Source organism: Enoplosus armatus, chromosome 3 (genome assembly GCF_043641665.1).
Source record: "Enoplosus armatus isolate fEnoArm2 chromosome 3, fEnoArm2.hap1, whole genome shotgun sequence".
NCBI classification, from domain to species: domain Eukaryota; kingdom Metazoa; phylum Chordata; class Actinopteri; order Centrarchiformes; family Enoplosidae; genus Enoplosus; species Enoplosus armatus.
In genome coordinates this window covers 10,956,822-10,982,342 of record NC_092182.1, presented here as the reverse complement: position 1 = coordinate 10,982,342, position 25,521 = coordinate 10,956,822, and the positions used below count along the sequence as shown (strand labels likewise).

The window sequence follows — 25,521 nt, the reverse complement described above, 5'->3', positions numbered from 1 at the left end:
CAGCAGCAGCACAGACACGCAGGAGACAGAGAGGGAGAGAAAACGCCCTGCCTTGTTCCATGTCGAAACCCCAGCCCTCTGTAGTCTACACAACACACACACACACCACCTTCACATAAGATTTTCTTTAGAGACCATATAGAGGCCACATCTGTACAACAACGCTGATTTCTGAGCCGTTTCCCCCCCCCTTGTCTTTGTTGGCCATCTGTATGCTTCGTTAAAGACGAGCGATCACACGCTTGCAGACAAGCTGATCATGATGTTCAACGTTTATTTGCAATTATTGATATACTATTGATCTGCCACGTCCGCGTAATGACAATTAACCTTCATAAATGGTTGGTGAAATACAAAGGCAAGCGTACCCTTTACGCCTGATAGGAGAGGTGAGTGTACAGAAATCCATGCAATCAGCCAAGTGAAGGAAAACACACATATAGTCAGAAAGCACGCATTTAACGCTACGTTGCTTTAGCTTGCGCAGTATATTAACACGTGAGAAGCTTTTAAAAAGTTTTACCTTTAACTTGAGTTTCATATTCGGCCACTATCTCCTTGTCCTTTCGGAATTTCGCCGGAGACGTCATGGCTGAGTTTGGAGATCAGACCACTTGCCCTCGTAGCGAAGTCAATTTTGTCTCAATCAATCAATAAATCAGGCGTAGACTTGGGGGGTGCCACTCTGGAACAGGTTTTGAAAAGAAAAGGAGAGCCCAGATGAGAGATTGCGGCTCCTCACTGTCCCCGCGGGTCTGTATTGTCTCCCTGCCTCTGTTCACTCCGGGCGCATTGTGAGTTTGGCGCTGCTGCTGCTGTTGCTGTATGTTCCCATCCGCCGCCGCCGCCGCCGCGCCTCACCGCCTCCTCAAAACCGGTTATGGTGTAAACAACTTCAAGTGGAAGGAGATTCATTCCCCTCGTAAAAAACAAACAGTGATAGCTTGTCAGTAAGCACTTTCAAAAGTTGTTTTTGCATATATATTTGACCTGAGTGGGTATCGGTCTTGCAGCTGCCCGTCCGCCAGTCTAAACTAAACTGCTCTCCTCGCCCCCCCACTGAAGTGAGAGAGAGGAGGAACCCAGTGGAGATGGAGGGGCTGGCTGGTCAGTAGTGCGCAGGACAGGCATGGATGCTCACGATAGTATTCATTTGGGGTACACATTTTTTTTTTTTGCCAACAAGCCCTAAACTGCATTTAACAAGTCCCATAGGTGTGTGTCTTGTTTGACCGGGTGATTGTATAGTCTAAAGTTTCACAAAAGGGAAACGTTTAAAGCGCATATTTTCAAACAAGCAGTATTTAGAAAGCCAGTTGCAATGTGAGGGTGATGTATTCCAGGGTGAGTGGGTTTAATAGCCATTTCATATTTCCTTTCAGTAACGTTATGACCTGAAATGTGTCTTACATATGTCTTCATGCGGAATTTAAGTGACTTATTTTCTATACAAAATAGCAAATTATCAACTGTAGCTAGGAATGTAGCTAACGATAGCCTGGCCAAAAAGTAGAACCTTGGCTTTAGCTTGCTAGCAAGCAATTCCTTAACTCTGGCTATCTATATTCACTGATTATATTGTTTGACACAATAGAAATGCATTAGCATTGTCTAGTATTTCGACAATAACAATTTCTAACATATTACTCGTTTCCTAGTTTAAGCTGTCTATTTAAAAGGCTACCCTCCTCCTGAATGTCAATGCATCAACTTTTCTTTCTTTCTTTTTTTTTTTTACATCGCCTTACCGACGACCCTGCCTAATTTTATAGGACAAGAACTATACTTCCCACACCACAATTGGTGAAATGGGATTTGAATGACGTGCAAGCACACCAATCGGCTTTCAGGATATTTGAAAGTGGGGTTTTCAACTCTAATTCGTAACCAATTAAATTCAGACTTTGTAAGGAAGGTGGCCAATGGCGTCGGTTACTATGGAGTGTATCCAATCAGAGTCAGGTGTAGGGTCTTTTAAAGATAGTTTCAGGAAGTGCCGTTAAATACCAGGAAGTTGTAAACAAAGCTGACAGCTATTTAGTTAGCTGTAAACTACATCCGAATGGATGCAGAGCCAGTCGTGTAGAACAGGCTAGTTATTCGCCGATATCGTGGATTTATCAATAATACAGCTAACCATTTTCTTTTATACAACGTTAGAGATCATTTCGCGGAAATATACATTTTCGTGCGTTTTGTTTAACAAGCTAACGTTAGCTGCCTTCCCTTTTCTCGTTAGGAGAAGGCTAACGTTTACACAAGGACGTTAGAGCTAGCGTTAACCCTTGCGAAGTTACGTAAAATCAAATATTATTTCTCCGAATTGAGCGGATAGTGAGCAACATCAGGGTCCGATTCGTGTTTTTCTCCTGCATTTGTTGTCTGGGGGCAGAAAGAGCCAGAGAGTTCGTCCATTTTAGCAGGACAACAATGTCTACATCCAACGCTAATTTCAAAAACAAGTGTGTGACCCAGGTGAACTGCATATTTTGTGACAGTCTGCTCTGCACGAGAGGCATGAAAGCAGTGCTTCTTGCAGACACTGAGGTTGAGCTTTTTTCGACTGATATACCCCCTAATAGGTAAGTGCTAATCGAGTTAGCAATGCTGCTAGCCTTTGTTTATGTCTGCTGTTGTTGCCAGGGCAAGGTGAAAATGTAGCTGACTGATCATTTGGTGGGAAGAGGGACACAAACTTGACACCTATTCTGTGATTAACAGGGTTTGTTGCATGAAAATTTGAAATGAATGTGGGTTTTAACCTTTCATGCCTATGTTTGTTTTGGTTTTTTTTACACGCACCCTCCCCCAAGAACTGTTGACTTTGTGGCCAGCTGCTACTCTACTGAAAGCTGCAAATGCAAACTGAGAGACATCGCATGTCTCAAGTGGTATGTAAAGCTCTTCCATAGCCTGCAGGGTTTGCTTTACGAAGACCATCTGCTGATGTGAGATGTTAATAAGAAGTGCAGCCACAACAGTTAGCACAGCAAACAAGTAGAACCTATCCGTATAGTTGTTTTTCATAGCATACGCCTAACTAACTAACGATTATTTAAGTTCTCGGTTGTTTTGTCTGGCCAACAGTTCAAAATCCAAAGATATTCAATTTACAGTGATATAAAACTGAGAAAAGCAGCATGATGACAGCTAGATACACCCGTAGTTAAAATGAAACTTTGCCATTTGCCATTTGTTTCTGAGATATTAAGAGCAGAAGGATGAGAGTTTGGTGCTACAGTGAGGCTTTATGGAACCTCTTTTGTATTTCCAGGCCTTTGTTGTTGTACACAGGGCGAAAACAAACATCTGTTGGATAATGGACACCCACTAGTGGAGTTAGCACTTTTCAGAAGTGCCCCCAGTAAAGTGCTGACACACGTTTCTTCTTTATTCTCTCCCCCTCCCTCTCCCAGTGGTAATGTTGTGGGCTATCATGTTGTGGCCCCCTGTAAACCCTGCCTGCTCTCTTGTAACAACGGCCATTTCTGGATGTTCAATAGCGATGCTGTATCTACTCTTAACAGACTGGATGCGACAGGTCAGTATAAGCCCCTCTTGATAAAATTGGAATTCTTTGCATGCTCTCTCTGAGTTGAATGTGTTCATAAGCCTTTGTCACCCTCCAATGTGTCTGCAGGTCTGAATCTGCTCCTGTGGGGAGATCTCCCCGAACTGGATGACAGTGAGAATGAAGAATCAGAAAGCCCCTCAGAGGAGGAGTGTATTAGGTAGAGAGGGAAACGGACAATGTGAGAGACCTGGAATGCCAATATTTTAGAGGTGGAGCTAGAAGAGTGTACAAACCATGCTTGCGATAAGAGAGAAAAGAGAAGCCTTGAAGGGTAATTTAATACAGAATCAAATAGGGCAGAAAAAGGCTGCTGTACTGCTCTGCATGGGTTGAAAACTTAAACCATGGTGCACATCTGGCCACACCCCAATCGGTGATATCACAGCAGGTGTTTTGCCTTCGACAGCAGATGGAGAACACCTGCTGTGACATCACTGATTGGGGTGCTGCCAGAAGCACAACATGCTCCAAAGTTTGAACCCACAGTGAACAGTGCCGCAAACGTCTTTGGCCCTACGTAATTTAGTGCTGAATTACGCTTTAACCTGTGACCATGCCTTTCCCCATCACTGTTAAAAGCACAGACACACACACTGTCATACATTCTTCTCTCTCTTTTTGTACATTTGCGTGGGCCATTATAAAACATGTGGCTGAAGTAGACTGAAATAACAGACAACTAGACTCCTTAATCTAGTGCATTCTACTTTCCTCACAGCCTCCACTGAGCTCATGGTTTTGACCAGCCTTGCGAGGAGTTGGGGGTGTGGTTTGAGAAGTCAGTGGAACTAACCAGTGAATGCTGTGCTTTTTACGTTAAGTCCAACTTTCTGATAAAATGACCACAATTCAACCTACAACCTTCTTTTTTTAATGGCAGTTATAATCTGTACATTGAATATGCTGTAATAAGCAAACACTCCTAACATTAACAGTCATGTCTTAAAGGCTTATATTCTCTCTGTGTGGCTGGGTGCTGACTGAAAGTTGGAGTGCTTTTTGAATCCCATGTGTTGTGGAGAAATAGCACAATTATTGAATTATATATATATATTGGAATGAGATATATATATATATATATCTGAGTTTCTTGCTTTTTTAAGGGCATATTTGATTTAGGTTACCTTACGATCTGACGTTCTATCAGTGATACATTTTGATATGCTAATACAGTGTTTGTTACACACCTGACAGCAGCAGTATGTGTTTAACACCCAGATGAATCTGACTGTAGCAGTATCTGATACTAACATACTAACTCATACATAGGGTGTGCTTCCACTAAAGGCCTGAATCATCTGAATTTTAAAGTGTAGTGTTTAAGAGCTCCAATCAAGTAGTAAATTCCCAGTTTGATGATGTAGATTGAAGATAGACTGGGAACTAACAAAGGTGCACTTTTGCGGCGCCCCATAACTCTTCAATGTGGATAATTAAGAAAATCAACATGACTTCTAAATGGATTTCTGTGTCCATGCTCTGGTTTTGTTACATTACTGTTCGGTTTTATGTAGCAGCATACTTGTAGCACCTGAAGAGAAGGAAAAAGTTAACTCCAAAGAATCATGGAACATATCAACATTGAACTTACGGACTGGCTATCCCTCTAAAAAATAAAAGATAGTTATGCCACTTTGGGCCAGTTTATTGAATAACATTTCACACTTTTAACTAATCTGTTGTGAAGTTCAGCTTAAGTCAGTGGAGCTGACCATAAAACTCTCAACCCTCAATATTCCATTGGCCTTACCGATGCTGTGATCGCTGACAATGACCCTTTTGTTAAGCTGTGGACTCGAAGGTTGATGCTGTGTGTTAGTTGGTCGTCCCCAACTGACCAGGCCTTCTCCTCAGCCTGTTGTGCCAGACACAAGCTTCAACATCTTCCAGTCACAAGGGACTTAACTCAAGTCAGTCTTTTTTTTGGCAGTGCCATCATTCTGCTCTTGTTATTGTATCACTGCTGTGCCCTGCTGATACTATGATCCTGTCTTAAAGTAACTTGAGATTTGCCCGTATTGTCGGCAAACATAGAATGTCACTTCTCACCAGGATAAAGGAAGTAGGTCTTTTTAACTTTAACCGGCCTCTATGTTTATCTATGCTATAGCCTTTAGTTGTGGAAAAATACACATAGAGGAGGAAAACTTTGTCCAGATTTTCACGTCCTTCAACTCAAAGTTATAACTGACAGTCTGCTACACTTGCACACCAAATACTGTCTATGTGGTAAACTGATGGGATATAGTGCATCAGATAGGTATTTATTAAATCCACAAACCAAATATCTATAACCACATACTTCCTTTTTGTTTACAAGCTTCGTTTACAAATACATCCGTTTGTATCGTGCTATAGTACTTATGTTTTTGTTCATGTATTTAATATTTCATTTGTGATGTAGTGCTTTGTTTTGTACGTTTTTAAAGGTTGGATGTGTACAGTTTTACCTCATGAAGGTATCACTTGCGAGCTTCCTCTGGCTAGGACAATTGTCAAATGATAATCAAAAAAAAATATTTAAATGGCTGTTTCTGACGTAAATAACTTTGATTAACATGCCCTGCTGAAAGATGTATATTTTGGAATTGCACTGAAACTGCATTGGTAGTTTGAAAAGATGATTTGTTGTTTTGTATGCTTGTTAAATTAATAAACTGTTTTTTTTTTCAAAATATATTGAGTGCCCTGTAGTTCTGTTTTTTTCTCCCTAATTTTGATCCACATTAGCTTCTATATTCCATATCTGCTGTTCATCCTGGACTCCACAGAAAAGTTATTATGGACAAAAGTGACATTACATGACCCAAACACTCAAGTCACAGAATGTTTTGGAAAAGTTTTATGCTTTTATTTTTTTGAGCATCCAACATCATTGACATATGTCCTGGAGTTCTCTCTAACGCACTGCGTGCAGACGACTGCCAAGACTGAAAATGAGTTTCTCAAATAGTCAAGTCAGTATTATTTCTAACCTCAAATCACATGGTTGTCTCAGAAGGCTTCACAATTTGTGTAACATAGTAGAGAAACTTAACTAAGAGCAACACACCTCTTCATCCCTCCTCCAGGATGGACAGACATGCAATAGGTGTCATCTGTAAATAATAGTGTTACATGAACAAGTATAATATAAAGTACAGCAGATTATTTGTGACTGAAACTTATTTCAGAGGATTATTATTAATATCTTTGGTGGACATTTTGATTCCACACGTCTCATTGTGATGCTCAAAATACACAGTATTTTGCTTTTGTCAGGTGAAGAGTTGAGTAAACATTCACAGATCAAATAACTGGATAATCCTGCAAATGATGTTTTGAGCCCGTTTCAGTCTGCGCTCTCTGTTACCAACAAAAAGGTCACAAACTGAACTATCTAGCTCTCAGACAGTATCCATGTGTCTGTGTTGGATATGGGTGTGTGTTTAGGGCAAAAGCAGGGCGACCAACAGTACAGTTATCTCTGATCTACAGAGTTGGAGTGGATTGTTTATCCATTCTGTCAGTGCATTGGAATTGGGTCTTTTTTCATTCACGCACCATGCAGATTTATAATGTTCGTCAACATTTTAGTTGAATATTTATGCCCCTTCCTACACTCATACGCAGGTTAGGGAAGACGCTTTTGTTTTGGAGGTTAGCAGGTTCATAATAATTCACAAATGTTGGAAGCATTACCTGATCTGTGGTTCTGTGAATTGTCTGTGGTTGTGAACCTCCACATGTGCACCAAGAAAACTAGACCTTTATTGGAATGATCTGCCTGAAGTTGGCATTTGTTTTTAGATACCTCCTTCTCAGACATTCTCTGCTGCTGCTGTTGGGACATGCACAGGGCAATTGAGGCAGTGATGGCAAGAAAAATCAGAAACAAATAGTTGTGGCTTGCCCTGTTTTCACTTGTTTTTGTAGCATCCGCCCAAATTACAAATACCTCACAACATCAGCTCTATGTTTTTATCTTACACCACCTCATGAACTATGTCAGCGTGTTGTTTTTCTGTGCAATTCAATAACTTCACCACTGACTTCCCCGCAGAGATCCAAAGGCTAGGGTCAGGAAAAATCGTGGTTTGGATGTTCTTTCACTGAAAGTCACACTCTTGATTCAACATGGGTTATTCCTACAAAAGGGAACTAGACTCCTGGAACCATTTGCTGCCCAGAGGAGAAAGACTCATTGTAGCTTCAATGCACCCAGTGGTCAACAGGAGAAGACTGCTTGTTCTAGGCAGCTTCCAGGTGTGTGTGTGTGTGTGTGTGTGTGTGTTTGCAAGACACTGAATGAATGTGAAGCTGAATAAAAGAATGTATGCATAGCACTCAGTGCATGGTTTCTTTCCCTAGACAAATAAACGAAAAATCCAATATGCTGCCTCTCTGCCCGAGCGACAGCCAAGCTGGTTAATCAGGTAGAGGCTCTGCTTATAGAACAACATGCTAATACAAGTCTCCTGTCATGCCAACCCAGGGTTATGCAAATAAACAGGGAAGCATGACTATCTAGGTATGATCAACAAAAAGTGTGACATGTTGATGATTCGGCCAAACAGGATGGGGTCCACAGTATGAATCACATGTAAGCCGCTTTACAGTTCTTCATCATTTGTTCTGTTTGTTCAAGGCTGAATTTTGCCTGATTGTATTTTCCAGGATAAAAACAATGGCTTAAAAGAATTGTGCTAATAGTGTCACACAGGTGGGCTTGCAGGAAGCCAGGCAGACAGGTATGGAGCTAATATGGCAGCTGTTTGACCGAACAGTGTGTAAATGGGGGGCAGGTGTGTGGAACATACTGTATAGCAGCTACAGGAGGGCAGGTGTGCAACTGTTTTACATAAATATGTTCACCAGCTGCCAGGCGAGTAGACACAGAGTGAGGACAATGTGTCCTTTAGCTGGGAACAGATCATTCAACTTGATTGAAACTGAAACTCACTTAATGATAAAGGGCTCTACTTCAGCATTATTTTCCACAACGATAGAATGTTCACAGACTCATTATCTTATGAAGCAAACATAGAAATAGACCCTTTTCGTGGCAGCATTGTGACTGGACAGGAAGTGCAGGTGTAGCTAATAACATTAATGATGACTCTGTTCCATTTAATTGGCCTTGTAAGCCATGTTAGTGGGCCAGCATGCAGTTTAATTCATGTTACTCATTACACCTGTGCTTTCCTGCTATGACATGACTGTTGTGGAAAAAAGCCTCTACGACTCAAATATTTAGTGCCTCGGGTATGAGTAGAACAAAGAGGGTGTATTGCTAAGTCAAAAAACACTAAAGTATGGAATTAGATAAACATATTTCAAAATCCACATTAAAGAAATAACCTAAAACAATTTTGTCCTTACAAACAACCAATCCTCCACTTTTGGGAGGCTGAGTTACAATAACATGCCCAATGTTATGTCAAATGGATCTGTTTAAACCAAATTAAAACAAAGTCACTGATAAAAGAAGACATTTTAGGTAAAAGTTAAAACAGGCTCTGGAGAATAATCCCTAAAACAGTTTCACTCAAAATGTATTCTTCAAGGCTCTGCACATCTGCTACAGTTGTTTTCAATACTGGCTGATTAGACTCTGCTCAGATTGAAGCTGGAAGGAGCTATGCTGGAGTTACAGTAGTTCACAAGACTCTATGTACTTAAAATAAAGGTGTAATTTGGCCTGCCCTCACAGATTGAGGAAGATCTCAGTCAAGTATAGAATGTACAAGCCCACACAGTCCTGAGAAGTGGTCTACAATCTGCCAAAAACAAGTAAAATCATCTACGTGGTTGTAACCAGGGCCTTTATCTACAGTAACTGGGGCTACTAGTTAATTACAACCTCAGACCCACAGTATACCTCCTGATGCTTTAGTGGAAAAATCTCAGAGAGAAGACTGTGGCGCACTCTGTTGGATATGAGGTGCAATGACACACACAGAAAACTCAACAGACACAACCAACTCAAGTTTTTGTTTGGTGTTTTATTATCAGTTGAGAAAAGACTGGGCTCCCTTCATGTTTCACTACATCCCCACGTTTGTTGTTACCTGTCGTTTTATTTGAATTCATTTTTGTTGGATGTATTTGCATGAATGTGTGAGAAATGAGTAAGCTCAGCAGGTTTTAGGCGTCACTCCGTCTGCTGTTGTAGGTTCCTGTCACTACTAAGGTGTTCCGTATGGGGAAAAAAGATGATGTTTTCATACAGTTATGATTAAATAATTAAATCTTTGTCAGGCTTTGATTTCCCTGTAATTCAGGGCACAGTGATTATGGTGGAAACTGAGGTTGTCATGGTAACATAAACCCAAACATCTTGGTCCTCGGCTCAAGATGGTCAAGAGAAGAGGAAGGACTTTTCCATGATGCGAAATGAAGGAATCTTATAGAAAAAAAAGGTTTCATGTAAAATATTGAAAAGGTTTTGTATACTCTGTGATACTGCTTTTTCCAAATAAAAAGAAAATAGCAAAAGAAAAAAGAAATAAAGGAAGCTATGAATGTGAAAATAAATACATGTAAAATAGAGAAAACCATAGGTGTCCTTCAGGTGAAAATAAATATGTAAAATATAACAACCAATGGACCTTTCATTGGTAAATTGTATAACATAGAATTAAATGGATATTGCAATGAATGAGGAGGGGAGAAAGATGACGATTAAATAGGCACAGCTGAAGGCTCACCACGTAAAAGTGGTTAAATCAGGGGTGTCGAACTCATTTTCACCGAGGGCCACATCAGCGTAATGACTGTTCTCAAAGGGCCAGATGTAACTTATAAATGTAACTAAATGTAATCGAATGTAATGTAAAATAAATGTAACTACTCCTTAATGTTAAATAACTCTGAATTTATTACTTATTCAAGTCACAAACATTGCAGTTGCATAGAAAAAATATGTTTGTTAGTTGCTCTGTTATAACATAAATCCTTTTAATTTATCAGCTTATGAAACCCACATAACTCCATCAATCATGGATCAAACTATCCAAGTGAATGAAGAAAAATAACATATTAAATACCCATTACCCACCACCCATTGGCGGTGAGCCGTCACTTCGCGGGTATCATAGTCGACAGGCATTGTGGGAAATGTAGTTTTTGGTCAAAGCACTCTTTTGACCTATTCATTTTTAGACACTCAGACCTTTTAAGCTCTCGCGGGCCACATAAAATGACGTGGCGGGCCACATTTGGCCATTATTATTATTATTACTTATTATTACTTCTTCTATGACATAGAAGAAGTAATAATAATAATAATGATAATACATTTTATTTATAGAGCGCTTTTCAGGGTAATCAAAGACACTTTACATGAATAATAGGACGAAGGAAAAATATATTATAAGTCACTCCAGTGAGTCTGGCACAACACAAATAGCAAAAGACAATGTCATACTGTACATAAAGGCTGGAAATATATATAGAAGATGACAGGCCTGAATCTGGCAGAGCTGCCACACTAAAGGTCCGATCACATAAATTACACATTTATTTACATGCACATTCGAAAAGTTTGTCTCATAGACGAAAAATAAGCATTTTGTGTGTTTTACAACTGATCATAATGAAATTATTTGCTTGTGTTGTGTTGTGTTGTGCTGTGTTGATAAAATTACAGATTCAAATGGGAAACATTACTTTTGTTGTTGCCTGGTTGTTAGTCCTTGTATTAAAATACCAATTCATTCTCTGCAAATTATAGTTTCAACGCTCATTAAGCAAAATTCTGAAATGCTCTGGTGTCCAAACAAATTAATAAGCAATTGGTTATCAGTGTTGCATAATTAAAACAGCTGGTTTCCCTAGAATATAATGCTACTAATTGTGTTTTCTTCTTCAGGGACTGAACAACCAAAATCACTTTGTCTTCTTGACACTAGATGGTGCAGTTGTACCATTAATGGAGGCTACCCCGAGAAGAGTGACAGTGAGATACAATACCTCAGTGTCAAAGAAACATATGGGAATAAAGACAACTAATTTACTCTGGAAAAGTAGATTAGATTTCCTATGTCACTGTTAGTAGTACTTCCTTTCTGAAATGACAGAAAGCCCTGAAGGACAATTATGTTTCTTACTGGTGAGTCAAATTAAAAATCTTCAGCAACTGGATACTGATGAAGACAAGTTGTGTGGTCTGTACATTTCACTCAGCACAAAAAAAACAATGTCCTATTCCAGGTTATTTTATAGAGAGGCCAGCCATTTTAAATGATTGAACTACTTTCCTTTTCACATGGAATAAATAATTTTGCATTTAAATACTCCAAGTAGACGTCATTATTACACTGGCCAGGACAGATGAAGAGGATTGCCATCAAATTAGCGGTCACCTTGATCATCAGAGGGAACAGAATATTTTATAAGAAATATAAGGAGGTTCATAAAAGCTCTGCAGTCTGTCATGGTCATCTCCTGATAATAGACCTAAAAGGCTAGGCTAATGTCCAGCTTTGCCTGATTATGCATATTAATGACACCTCAAGAATTCATCACAAAAATCGTTTTTCAGTGGGTGAGGAGGGCAAACGGTAATAAATGGTTGAATTTATTCACTTTAGGAATAATCCCTTTAATCAGGAGAGGAAACTGTCATGAGAATGGCGGGCCAGGCTGCTTGAATTCTTAAATAGTTTTACTAAATCAATTTTATATGTAATATGATCATTTCACCACGAAAAACAACAAATCCTTTAGGAACTAATGAGCTCATAAGCTTGAGAACAATAGCTTCATAATTAAGGGATAATAAAAACAATTGCTTTTCCATGCTTAGTCTGGGGAACTGCAGGTGCCATGCAATACGCAGCAGTGCAGGTTTTCAACAACTGGGCTGCCTACTGGCCCAGCGTTATACTCTGAGGCAAGCTGCACTGGGCTTTTGTTGAAGTGCTCGAGATAACACAAAGAAAACTTCAAACAGGCTTCTTATTGTGTTCAATTCTTCTGGGCAAGCTGATTACAGTTAAGGATAAAAGTTGTTCCTATACAGTAAACTAATGCGGAGAATCAGAGAGCACTAATTAAGTCATGGGGGATCCGAGGCGGTCGGCATGGATGTGTTCCCCAACACCCAGACCATGGGGGTTTAGTGGGAACTTTACAGCCCAACAGCAGTCAGCATCAAACGTGTTTATTGTCAGCTGAATGTCCGGTTGAGGCATGAACCGCTGGATCTGCAAAGCCACCTGGGAAAAAAAAGCAGAAGCTGCAGCTTCTTAGCCTGAGTACTGATAGCCTTTTCTATTCCCCTTTTTTCTTCCCTCCATCTCACTGCCCCTAGCAGGGCTTAGAAAGTTGCTCTAAATGCCATCATTGTCTGAAGCAAACACAGCCACAGACTGTGTATCAAAACAGAAAGTGTTCCAGTTTTTATATTGTCCCGTGTTCACAGTAGTGGTGTTAAGTATCTCTATCGAGAGGTGGACCTTGGCAGGTCTGTACAACATTTAAATACATGTTAACATAATGAAACAGAGAGTGGAATTCAAAAGTATGCTGCATTTTAACCTTTGATTTAACCTTTATTTTGCTGGTAACCATGAAAACTAAATCTGATTTAATTGTTTTTTATTTTCCTTAGCAGAATGGAAATTAAACGGCTTGAAAGAACCTTTAGACTTTTAATATCCACTGCAAAATCAGACAAATTGTCAAACTATGAACTTGTCTTTCAGGTCAGTGCCAGTGTGTTATGTTTAATTTTCAAATACAAACCGATGGAGATTTAGTAGAAAGGATATTACAAACTATGCTAAAGTGGCGATGTTGTGTACCTCATGATCACAGCTCTGAATCAGCTCTCTGCCGCTGAAGCATCAACACTATTGTTTGTTCCAGAGACTCAACTTGTAAAACTGTGTGTGTGTGTGTACTGTGATATTTAAGGTATGTTCGACAGTGACTGACCAGAGACACACACACACACACACACACACACACACACACACACACACACACACACACACACACTGAGTTTAAAGTGTTTGGTCCTTGCCTCTCTTTGCTTTTCTTTTCATGGTGCTGTTTTGTAACTTGTCCTTGTGTTACCCTGGCCTTTATGTGCTCTTATATTTCACGCATGCATCATTCTTAAATATAGCTTCTATATTTCTACACTGCCTGCCTGCCTTATGTTCCCCCCTCAGCACATTTTTATATTTTTTAACAGATTTGAATTTCTCACCTGTCAGCTCACTCCAACTGTATGAAAAAAAAGGTTTAAACATACTTGCACACATTCTGTAGCTTGGTTCTCTGTTCGACCATGTTTATCTGATTTGATTCTTTGTCATATTAATGAGAGTTATTCAACTACAGACGTATTCTTTTTGCATCCTAAAGCAAATTATGTATTAATGAGTAGCTTCTGGAGCAGGGGGAAGTCAGCTGGGATATTATTAACAACAGTTTACACAAAATGTTGCTGTGTTTTTTATTAGTGTAGCGATGTCTTGTAAGATTTAGTAGTGCCCATTTGTTGTGGTGCACACGCACACACACATACAGTGTGTGCACACACACAAGCAGACACATGCTTTTCTTAACCCCTTTTCTCATTATTGGCAGGGCCTGTCCCACTGCCTGTAGCCACCTGCAAATTACAATTTAGTACTCCAAGAGTTAAGACTGTGTTCTCTCAGCTCATTGTGTGTGTTTGTGTGTTTGTGTGTGTGTGTGTGTGTGTGTGTGTGTGTGTGTGTGTCGGGGGAGGGGGAGAGAGAGTCTGGTAGAAAACCTTTAATCCGGGTGCTGTCAGGCCCAAACCCGGCTTGACGTCCCATTGATGTGGAACAGAACAAAACACAGGGCCCCTTGCTAAGCTCCCACTGACTCACACACACACACGCGCACACACACACACACACACACACACACACACACACACACACACACACTGGGCCCCTCGCTAAAGCCCCTAGCCTGGGCCCCTGCTCCCTAACAGGGAAGGGCATTCCTCAGTCTATGCACACGCGTGTGCATACGCAAACTCACTCACTTTCACACACACACACACACACACACACACACACACACGCACACACAGACACCCAACTGAAAGAACACCATTTTAACTCTGTAAGTGCTGCGTTGTGATTTGCAGGTGGTAAGAGTGTGAAGGTCTGTCTCGCTCTCCTACAGGATATGTGTCCTTACATTTCCATATATAAACCTGAGTGTGTATGTGCAAGCGTGTAAGCGTGTGTTTAAGGGAGGTGGAAGATGGCAACAATCTATTTGGTTTGTAGACAATTGTGTACACTACACACACACACACACACACACACACACACACACACACACACAGACACTGATATATCATAAGTTTGTGAGATGCTTGGATACAGTTAACAGGAGCCAGATGCTCCAGTGTGTGTTGGCAGTAATGAAAGTGTGTATCCGTGGTGACAACAAACAGTTATTATTGTCCTGCTGTTTGGACAGCTCCCAGCCCGCAGCATCTCTGTTTACTATTAGCTTAAAGAAAGAAGAAACAGAAAGAAGGAGACACAAAGCAGAGACAGAGAAAGCGAGAGGCAGATGCATGTCGGAGCGGATACAAAAAGAGACTTATATTAGAATAAACATGTGTTTTAGCTAATGGTCTGGAACTGTCAGGGATATTAATGTTTATTTAGCTGTTGTTCTTTTGATGGTCAGCAGGTGGGGGTGTTGGCAGCAGTCAGTCACGGAGCACAACGTTCTGCTCCAACTTTGACCTAACGTTGGCCTTAAGGTTGAAGCATTGTGGTCCGTCAGTTCAGTTTCAGTCTGTCCCACCAGAACTGAAGTGGTCCTGAGTGGTTCAATTTAGTCCTGCCACAGGTTATCACTTAAACCCAACACTTAAAATAACTCTGAGGACACAAGGGAGCCACGCACCAACTGTATGGAAACCATTCCCACCTGTGACCATACACGCCCACTCACATCTACGTGGTCAGCTCGTTTCCCCTCTTCACCTTCTCCAGGACTGAACTCGCCCCCTCGGTTTCCGCTGTTAAATCACAGGCATCTTTAGTCCCTGGCGCTGGAATTCTGCCGCTTCCGTTTGGGAATGTCAGAACTCCGAGTGAGCCGTTTGTTTGGGCCGGGCGGCCATCCAGAGAGGCCCGAGCAGTCCCAAGCAAAATGTTTTTATTGACGGGCGAAAGCAGTCGGGCCGACAGCAACGATTGGCTGTAATTGGTCGGCAAGTCAGTGGTGTGTTTGAAATACCCTATGTGAAGTGGCAGCCTTTAAAAAGCACACACACACACACACACACGCACATACGCCCACCCCTGTTTCTCCCCTCCCGTTGCTTTAAGAGAAGCCAGATGGGCCACGGGGAAGCAATCACCCCTCTATTTGTCTTGGTGCTGATCAGGTTAGTGAAGTGTTCTCAGGCCTGGCCAGGAGTCTGCACACTGCTGCCTGTTGTCCCTGTAGCTCACCGCACTGCTCGGTGGCAGCCAACTGGCCCGGTCAGAGCGCCATGGGGCCGTCTAAACAGCGGTACAGTGAGTGGGGAGAAAGGCTCTATCACCTGTGAAAGGGACACAGAGGGCAGAAGTAATGATTTTTGTCCGTCACTGTCACATTGTGGACGTCTGATATTGGGACTGGGCCCAGTCAAACACCAGCTAAGTAGCTGACTGAGCTAATGTATAACTATGAGCGAGGAAGCTGGTAGCTAACATCTTTCATCTGTTGATATGGACACCACCATTTAGGGCTGGGTCAATGGATGGGAGGTGTGGAGGCTGCAGCAGTGTGTGTGTGTGTGTGTGTGTGTGTGTGTGTGTGTGCGTTCAGAACATTCCAGCCATTGAACACACAGATGGTTTGGTTTAGAGCAATGAAATGAGCACCAGACACAGAGCAGTGACAGTGAACGAAAGCCTCAATGATGCACACACACACACACACACACACACACACACATATGCGTAGACTGCACGGGTTAATAGAGTGACGGAATCCAGAAGGAATTTACTCAAGGACTCAGGGAGTGAACTGTTAGGTAGCCTCTAAACTGCCCTGCAGAAGCTCCGAGAGCACTGCTCAGTCCCCCCCCCCCCCGCATTGTAATGCATTTCTAACTTCTTAACAAGGGCACGACATATACAAGGATGAAAGAGCTGTGTGCATAGAAACCAAAGGAGAGAATGGGAGACGGCCAAATCAAAGAGACGCTCAATGAGGAAGACGCTGAAGCAAAAAGACGGTGGAGCAAGTTGCACCGGGGCGGAGCAGCACCGTCAGGGGAGATTCCTTGGAAGTGAAACCTGATCCCTCCCAGACCTGCCCGCCCTCCCTGATTGGCTGGCCCTCCTGTGAACCCTGACCCTTGACTTTGTCTGGGGCTTGTGACCTTGAGTGAAGTACAGGCAGAGAGTTGCGTCTCCTCCCAGACCCTCGTCTGTGCACTTACTCCTCTCTCTCTCTCTCTCTCTCCCTCGCTCTTCCTCTCTGCCCATTCGTCTCCAGCGAGAGAGGGTCTGTGGGGAGGAGATGGAGAGCAGAAATGTCAGCGAGACATTAAACAGAGTGCGTCTGTGTGTGCTCTCATAGTCCAACCTGTCTGATTTCCCTCTCCTCCATCCCTCCCCCTCTTCCTCCTCCTCCTCACGTCTTCTCTATATACGCTTCTCCACAGAGCAATAAATTCATCCTCTCTCCTCCAAACCTCCAAATCTCTTTGTCTTTTTTGCTCCATCAACACCCTTATCACTTTTTTTGCCCTCTCTGCCTCCCTTTGCACTCATATGGTTTATTACACCCTGTGTCAAGGCCAGTACCAGTAATTCAAATAAAATGGTTGTATTTTAGTACTGTTTGGCAAATGACTGTGGCTTAAAAGGGAAATACCAACCTTAGAATAAGTTCATGTAGCCTTGAATGGATTAATCAGTCAACATGAATAAGATATAAATAAAAAAACAATAAATCTACAAACCAAGACATTGTCATAACAATGTCTAATTATTATTATTAAATAAAAAACACGTTCAGTTTATGAGGAAATCTTCCATCCAAATGAGTTTAAAGGAATAGTTCAACATTGTGGAAAATACGCTTTCCGAGAGCTGGATGAGGAGATCGATACCACTCTCATGTCTGTACAGTAAATATGAAGCTGCCACCAGCAGCTGGTTATCTTAGCTTAGCACAAAGACTGGAAGCAGGGGAAAACAGCTTTGCCTCTGTCCAAAGCCAACAGAGCACCTCTAAAGCTCAGTAATTAGCATTTTATATCTCGTTTGTTCAATCAGTATAAAAAACGCCACGTTGTGGTTTTAGGGGCTCTTGGCTGGGACCAGTAACTTCCTGGAGTCTTGGGCAACCAGCGGAGACACCGGGAAGTTACTGCTCCCGGCCAGTCCCAGGTGTTTCCCCGTTTCCAGTCTTAATGCTTAACTAAGCTAAGTGGTTGAAGGCGAGAGTGATATTTATTTTCTCATCTAACTCTCTGCAAGAAAGAGAAAAAACATATATATGCTATTCATTTAATTTTTAAGCGGACACTACTAACCCTAAAAATACACCCATGTCCACACATTTAGCAATGTTTCCCTTTTAGACTAAATACATAAATTATTTTTACCTTTTATGTTTCTGTGCTATCACAGATTCAGTGGCAACAAAAACTTTTTTCTGTCATTTGCATCCGAGGACAGTTTTGAAGCACGTGTCTATTTCTAAAAGTGTGTATCTGCATTAAAAAGCCTCCTCTCTCCGTGCATTGATCCTCTCCTCTTACACCTGTGGACACACATATGTACATGCCCACATGCAGCGTTGGCAGACGCACACAGACGTCTCTCTGTGCTGTCCCAGTACAGAACATGGCAGCAGAGCGCAGCAGAGCACAGCCGAGTGGTGTTTATTTTATTGGATGTTTATTTCGCTCTGTAAAACATGCCACTCAGGGACCTCGTAGAGCGATGTCAACCCCTTTCTCTCTCTCTCTCTCTGTCTCTCTGTCTCTCTCTCTCTCTCAGTGTAAACAGTGTGCATATTGGGAGTGTTTCCTTCACTTGTCTGTGTAGAAGTGTAATCCATCCAGTCAGACATTGTAAACAACATCTCTACATGTTTATAAATACTGCCCAACCACTCTAATGAATTTATGGTAATGCCTTGTTCTACTGCTTCTGCTGTGTGTGTGTGTGTGTGTGTATGCTTTTGTGTGTAAGGTGTGAGAGTGCATGCATTACTACTCTGCTAAAGAGTACTGTGCACATTTTACTGCTTTCTGATGTTTCTGGAGGGGAGTTTTATTTCCTGGTGCGCACAGCCTGGTTAAAAGCTTAAAACCTGTGACAGCAGCAAGCAGTGACTGACTGATATGAACCAATGCGCCACAGTACGAAGTCAATTAGCAAACCGACTCTGTTTTATTCCATTTACCTCATTTCAACTCACCACAGCAAGATCTGATCTTTTAATAATGAAGTATACGTGTTATATTTTTGTCGAAGTTTGTTCCATTGATTTTGACTTTGATGATTTTTTAAACACATGGCGGAGACAGCCGCTGCCACTGGAAATGTGTGCACATTATTAAACTTGCAATTAACTTGTTGGAGTCTTATTTCACCACATTTCCTTGTTTGTAAAAAACTAGAGAGACGTTAAACTTAATTTCCAGCGTTGGAAATACACTGAAGAGCAAACCAAAGTATTAGTCATTGGATAAGTGGCAGCGACTGCACTGCTTTTTATTTGCCTTTCACAGTGAGACTCAGTCTGTTATGTTGCATTTTGAAAAGTAACTGTGACTTATTCAAGTATTCAAGTTTAAACGACTTTTCCTTCTTTTCATTGAACTATATATACATATATAACTCTGGGTGAGTAAGTGATACCATATTGGTTGGCAGGTTGAATTGAACATAATGTCTGCTCTCTTCCAGAGTTGCTCCAAAGACGTCTTCAACCAACAGCTTAAAGGGGTATTTCACCGCTGGAGAGATGGTCTTTTCATAAAACTGTCTATGCAGTAGAAAGAAGCAAACAGACAACACACTACTTCAGACAACTTCATATTTCACTAAATCTGTTGTTAGTTGTTGAAATGACAGACACATCTTTCACAGCCCTTTTGTGTAGGATTTAAAATGTTTCACTTTGCAGTCTCCTAGTAGTGGGTAGACTGTCCATTTTTTATATGAACAAAAATAATTTGAAAGACTATCGATTTCTAGTCATATACATCTAATGAAGCATCCCTGCTTTTCCTGTATGTACCCCAGGAAATTGCTGTGAGGTTGTCTAAATTCTTGCTCTGCTGTGATTGGAGCGTTGAGGGTAAAAAGGGGCGGGCTTATAGATAGATCCAGTGGTCATCACTTCTCACTTACATGATCTACCCCTGGACCCCCTCGTGAACCCCCTAAAATGCAGTGTGGTTTTCTCGCAGGAACCAACGCAAGCCAGGTCTCCTCACTATGCAAAATAACTGTCACTGTGATTTGTAAGCAGCTATAATCAATACTTGTACAATGAAAATGCATCAAATGAGAATGTGAAAACATTGTGACAATGTGAAAGGGGTCACTTGTGGTGATGAACCTACAGAGGATTATCACCCGGCTCAGCAGCTCCCCTCACCTTTATGGAGCTTTATAGTGAGTTTCAGCTCATTGTTTAGCTGTCCAGCCGCGACTGCACTGTTCTCTGTTTCCGCTCTCATAGCGTAGTTTTCAGCCACAGCAGGCGGCTGTTTTCAGCAACAAAAAAAAGCTCTAAAAATCCACTCTACACAACCTGCTCAGCACCAAACGGCAGACAGACACTGTTCGTGACTTGCTGGTGAACCCAGTGGAGCATTTAGCAGCTAGAGAGCCAGGAGTTAGTTAGTTAGTTCATCAGGTGGCCAGAAACACGACTTTAAATGAATGATAATGTTGTGCCGTAACTGCTAGATGTGTAAATAAGAAACAGATTGCCATATCAACTTAAGAGGTGATGATATGTCAATGCTGTGTTTACAAATTTCTTTATACTGCCCCCAAGTGTCCAAAAACCCGTTATTGCGGGTTTAATAAAGTGAGCGAAACAGCGCCCCTCTGTGGTCAAACGTGATGTCGTATCACACAGTCACCTGCGGTCACTGTCTTGTCACCGTGAAACTGAATAGACAAGTCGCTGGGAAAGAAACTGAAGTCACCTGTGAAGCCTGTGGCCTCATTACAAAACAGTAGAAAGTTAACGACATCATTTAAATTAAAAACACCGGAAGAGGTAGCTTGTTTTCCAGCGTTGCTAATGATATTAGCGCCAGTGTTTTTAGAGTTAGCTAGCAGAGGTGGACTTCTGTCAGTAAACTAAATGACCATCGCAGCAACACGTGCAGTGGGACATTATGGTAATTCATCCCCAGGAGAGAAAGGAGAATTGACTTGGACGTCAAATAACGTGAGTCAAATACATCCTCTCTGTCTTATGTGTTGGTTTGTCTCTGTTTGTGTCTTTGCTTGCTGGTTTCTGTCCTGATGGTTAAATGTCTCTCCGTGGCTGTCTGTGTGTATTTAACTGCGTAGGAAAAAGCCAGAGGTCATATTTTGTGGCCTAATGTTACTGTAGATTGTTTGCGTGGACACTGAAGTTTTTCTGCTCACACAGTCGCAGGGACAGAGCCTGCAGGGCTTTCAATCATTTTGAATGTCTCCAGTTTTGCGTGTGTTGGTTGTCCAGTCACCTGTTGATGGTGTGTGATATGTGAATGAGTCTTTGCAGAAACGTCTGTTGATAGTTGCTTGTGAGAGCTTCTTCTTTCTTGTTTGTTTTTAAGCTGCGCTGTATATTGATTAATGAGCTTAAAGTAATTATACTGAAGGCATTGTGTGCTATTTGTTTGCATGTCATCCATGACATGATAGATGATAGTGTGTAAGTTATGTATGTGGTACATGCAATACTTCTTAATGTGAACACAGGATTTTAGATCTGATTGTTTTGACTGTTTAATAGTTCTCTGTACTGATCTGTTCCTGCACCTGTATCAGAGTATAAGCTTTGCAGTACTGTATATCTTTTTGTATGCTAAGAGAGTACACAAGAAATGCATGCAAGTCATGTATCTATGATATGTGCATTGTTTCTTTTTGATGTCAACATGCAGTTAGTTGTCAGTTTATTCAGTACATCTAGCTAAATCAAATTCAGTCTGATACAACAGTCCTGCAATAAATCCTACCTTCATGGAGGTTATAGTGTTGTTGTTTTTGTTTGGACCCACTTTAGAGAGATGCAGATCCAACCTTTAAGGTTATTTTGGAGGCTGTAGTTTGTGGTACTGTTACTGTAAATTAACTCCGCTGCTGAAATGAGCCCTTAGTTTCAGAATTCATTTAAGTGGCCCCTCCAGAAGATCAGCTAGCCCCAGTCTGGCACCTGTGGTTTACATGTAGTAGAACCACCGCTGCCACAATCCTTTCCTAATCCGAATGAAGTTGTTTTTTTGTGGCAGAGACCTACCATCAGAAAATTTATTTTATTTTTCAGTTTTGAAAGGTACAAATGATGCCGTCCTGCTGAGAAGGTTGTCAGATCAGAAAACACAGCATCATTCTGGAGGGCAGTTACAAATTATGTAATTTGTCGTATTGTTAGAACTCATACCTGTCATTTTATTTCACCAGTGGTTGTCGCAGGATAAAATAGTACATATGACATTAGAGAGTAAATTTCCTCCAGAAAAAGTGTAATGTATTAAATCATCACAGACTGAAGACACAAACACAGTGGAGATGGACAACCCTCATTCTCTCAAATCTAATCTAATGTGTGTATGCAGCTAAGTCAGCTTAAACAGAAAATGTGGGTTTGCTGTTCAGTGGCTCCTATTGCTTGTTACGTGTGTTTTGTCAATTTGGTTATTTTGTGTGTGCGTGTGTATGCACAATCGTGTGTGAAAATGTATGTGTGTGTGTCCGTTGCTCTCAGACTAAGCCATCATGGCTCCCCCCTCATCAGGCCCGACAGGTGTTATTACATTGAAATGAGAGCAGTGATGTATGCATCTGTAATGTGGACCTGTCCTCTTCTGCTTGATGGAACCTGACGCTTCTCATTATCGTGACGCGTCTGAGAAAAGAACAAAGTACCAACACTTCGCCTGAAGTGCTGCTCAAAAGGCGTTATGAAGCGTCGTAAGCACATTTCATGACGGCATTGACGGAAAGTGACACATCACATTTTAAAATTACTTCAAAGTGCGAACAAATCTGATGTCAGCTCTGTTTAGTGCAGATAAATGACGTTTCTTTTGCAATTTGGACTCAGGATGTTAAAGTACTTAAGCAGAGAGTGACGTGACAAAATAATGCATTTAATTTAGATTTGACTTTCAAAACAGTGTCACCAGGTGCTTATATCAACAATAGCATTCATAAACAATAGAGACCAAACGTACATCGCTGATTTATGATATCTGGGATCTGACAACAGCTGTATAAAGATTAAAAATAAATCTTGTCTTAATATCAAAACAGATAGAAAACAATAACACCAGCTCCTCTGCTTCTCTCCTTGTCATAGAGAAATACCCTGGTGCTGATCCGCTGCTGTACGAACACCTTCCAGCCAAGCTGGTATTTGACATATTGTTTACCATATCAGCTGCTTCGACTTGCACACCACCTTGAAGACAACTCTTCATTCGGTTCACATGTCTCGGTTACTGATTTGTAAAAAAACACAATACTCTCTTGCGTTCTTTGTTGTTAATTAATGAAGCTTTCATATGTTGTTGGCCCATCCACTGGTTGTTGTGCCACAGAGACCCACGAATGAGCAAGTTTTTGTCCCTGACACACTGCAGCAGCAAATTTGACTGCTGTGCCACTGTGAGCACACACAATGAGCAGTGATAAAATAAAAGACAAAGACAAAGACACCCTTTTGTTACATGAAGAGACTGAAGAAAAGGGGGGAAACAAAAGAAACAACAAACTAAATACAGCCTCTGTATAAAGCAGTGCTCATTTCTATCCTGTGGAGAGGGTCGCTATCTCTCACCTCAACTATTAGTTGTTATGATTTGTCATTTTACTGTATTTGCTCATTGTATTTGTAATTTTTCTCTGTACAATCTGTATGTTTTTATACTTTTTTGATTAGCTTGTTGCATTTGTGCTTTCATTCCTTGCAAATGTTACATGCTGTTTGAGAGAATTTCAAATATCTCTTTGACTAGCACGTAATGCATTATGCAGCGTGCATAAGCACGGCCTTACACTTTATCTCCGCTTATCTTTGAACATCTAAACACTCGTGATTGCCAGACCAGAATCATGTTCAACTCTGCCTGAACATCTGTCTCATTTGAATTCAGTCCAACTACCTTTTATTTGCAGCAAAACAGATGTGATGTCTGAAGAAGCATTAACCCTAGCTGCTGAGTGATACAGCAAGTAAAATCTGCTGCTGAAAAAACAGTTTCCACGTTATAAAAAAAAACAACAATATACAATTATTCCTCGTATGATTTTAACTCATGTGCCTTTTATATTCTTGTTCCCTAACTGTAAGCCAGGCTGCTGGGCTCTTATGCTACCACAGTATTAGCCTGTATACAATTAAAATTAATGTTCTACTAACTACTACAACTATTGCTGCAGATTAGTAGCTTGAGACAAAGTGGCATTGTCACTGAAGTTTTCTCTTGAAGTGATTGAGATGCTGGAAAGGGGCCATTCAGAGAAGTCGGTGCTTGTGTGACGGCTCCCTGGTTTGCACAGGTGTGTCCTGCCAACCTCTCTCTGCAGGCACACCACAGGGATATGTGCTCTCTCTCCCTCTCGCTCTCTCTCTCTGTCCCCTACTCCCACGATACCTATTCATCAAGCTGCTTTCATTTTTGAACAATGCCACCTGAATGACACAGCAGAGAGGTGGCTAGCCAGTGTTGCTTCATCGTTTTCTGTCAGAAAATAAGAGCTGAACCTGCCAAGGAAGCCAGCTGGCCCTCGGTGAAAACCCTCTCCTGGGTATTTCCTCCTGTGGTAGCCCAGAAAGCTCAACGTATTAATCTCCATTCCTGATTTATGTCTGCAGATCAATAGTAACAAACATTGTTACGTTGTTCGTCACAGTCTAGCTTTGCTTTCAAGTGTGTCATTCACACTGCGGAGCTGATCATTGGCTCTCTGCTGGCTACTTAAAATCCAGCAAATAACAAGATCCCAACCTGTCACATCATTGTTGTCAGTTTTATATATTTTGCTGTGTTTCTTCTTAAGACCTCTCTCATCTGCAGACCGAGCCCTGCTAAGAAATGTACTCCAGATTTGGTCAGTCAATTTTATATGCTTACTATCCTATTAGTGTACCTGACCTCTAGACAATGTTAAATTTAGCACATTTTTAAAACAATTTTCAAGTGCAAAAGAGCATTTTGCAACACGAGATGGACAATAAGACAAGAAAGAGGCAAATTTTAGCAGCTCTGCTGCAATGATGATGTTCTCAAACCACTGCTTGGGTGAGTGGCCAGTTCTGATTGGGATGTCTGTTACATAATGGCAGCACTCTAAGTAAACATTTCAAGCAGCAGTCTGAGTAAAGTTTTCCTGCCGTGTTTAGGCCGTCAGTCTGGTGATACATGGTGAGTGTGAGCGTGTTGCTGTATCCCTCAGAGACAGCTCAGGGTGAATTGCATGAAAGCACAGCTCAAGTGTATTAGCGAATAAAGTATACACATTTTATTACCCTTCATCCCTTTATCTGTGGATGTGAAAGGGGTCTATTCACTCGGCTGAGCTTATGCAGTGCACGAACAAGCAGCCAGTCCCGCGTGTGCTGGCTGAGTTTGTCCATGTTCGCTCCAACAATTGAGAGGGACAAAGGTGAACCAACTGATTTGTTGCAGTCGCTAAAATAATAGAGCAATTTCTTTCCTTAATGCTCACGGTCTGCTGTTGACTCACACAGACGCTTGGGCG

General features: G+C 41.4%; 2 protein-coding genes across 4 annotated transcripts in view; one reads left to right on the top strand and one right to left on the bottom strand.

The window, feature by feature from the left end:
* The window catches only part of srgap2 (SLIT-ROBO Rho GTPase activating protein 2), a 49,767-nt gene extending 49,163 nt beyond the window's left edge, over window positions 1-604 (bottom strand). For all 3 annotated transcript variants that reach the window (XM_070903489.1, XM_070903490.1, XM_070903491.1), the window contains exon 1: window positions 524-604. In XM_070903489.1, coding sequence (XP_070759590.1) covers window positions 524-590 — 67 coding nt within the window. In that variant the 5' untranslated portion in view covers window positions 591-604. The remainder of the gene's footprint in view (window positions 1-523) is intronic.
* Window positions 605-2,430: 1,826 nt separating this feature from the next.
* Window positions 2,431-3,746, top strand: LOC139283165 (protein FAM72A). The gene is made up of 4 exons (XM_070903126.1): window positions 2,431-2,582; window positions 2,814-2,891; window positions 3,417-3,541; window positions 3,641-3,746. Exons 1-4 carry the CDS (start codon window positions 2,431-2,433, stop codon window positions 3,733-3,735), a joined length of 450 nt encoding a protein of 149 aa, XP_070759227.1. The 3' UTR covers window positions 3,736-3,746.
* The last annotated feature ends 21,775 nt before the right edge of the window (window positions 3,747-25,521 follow it).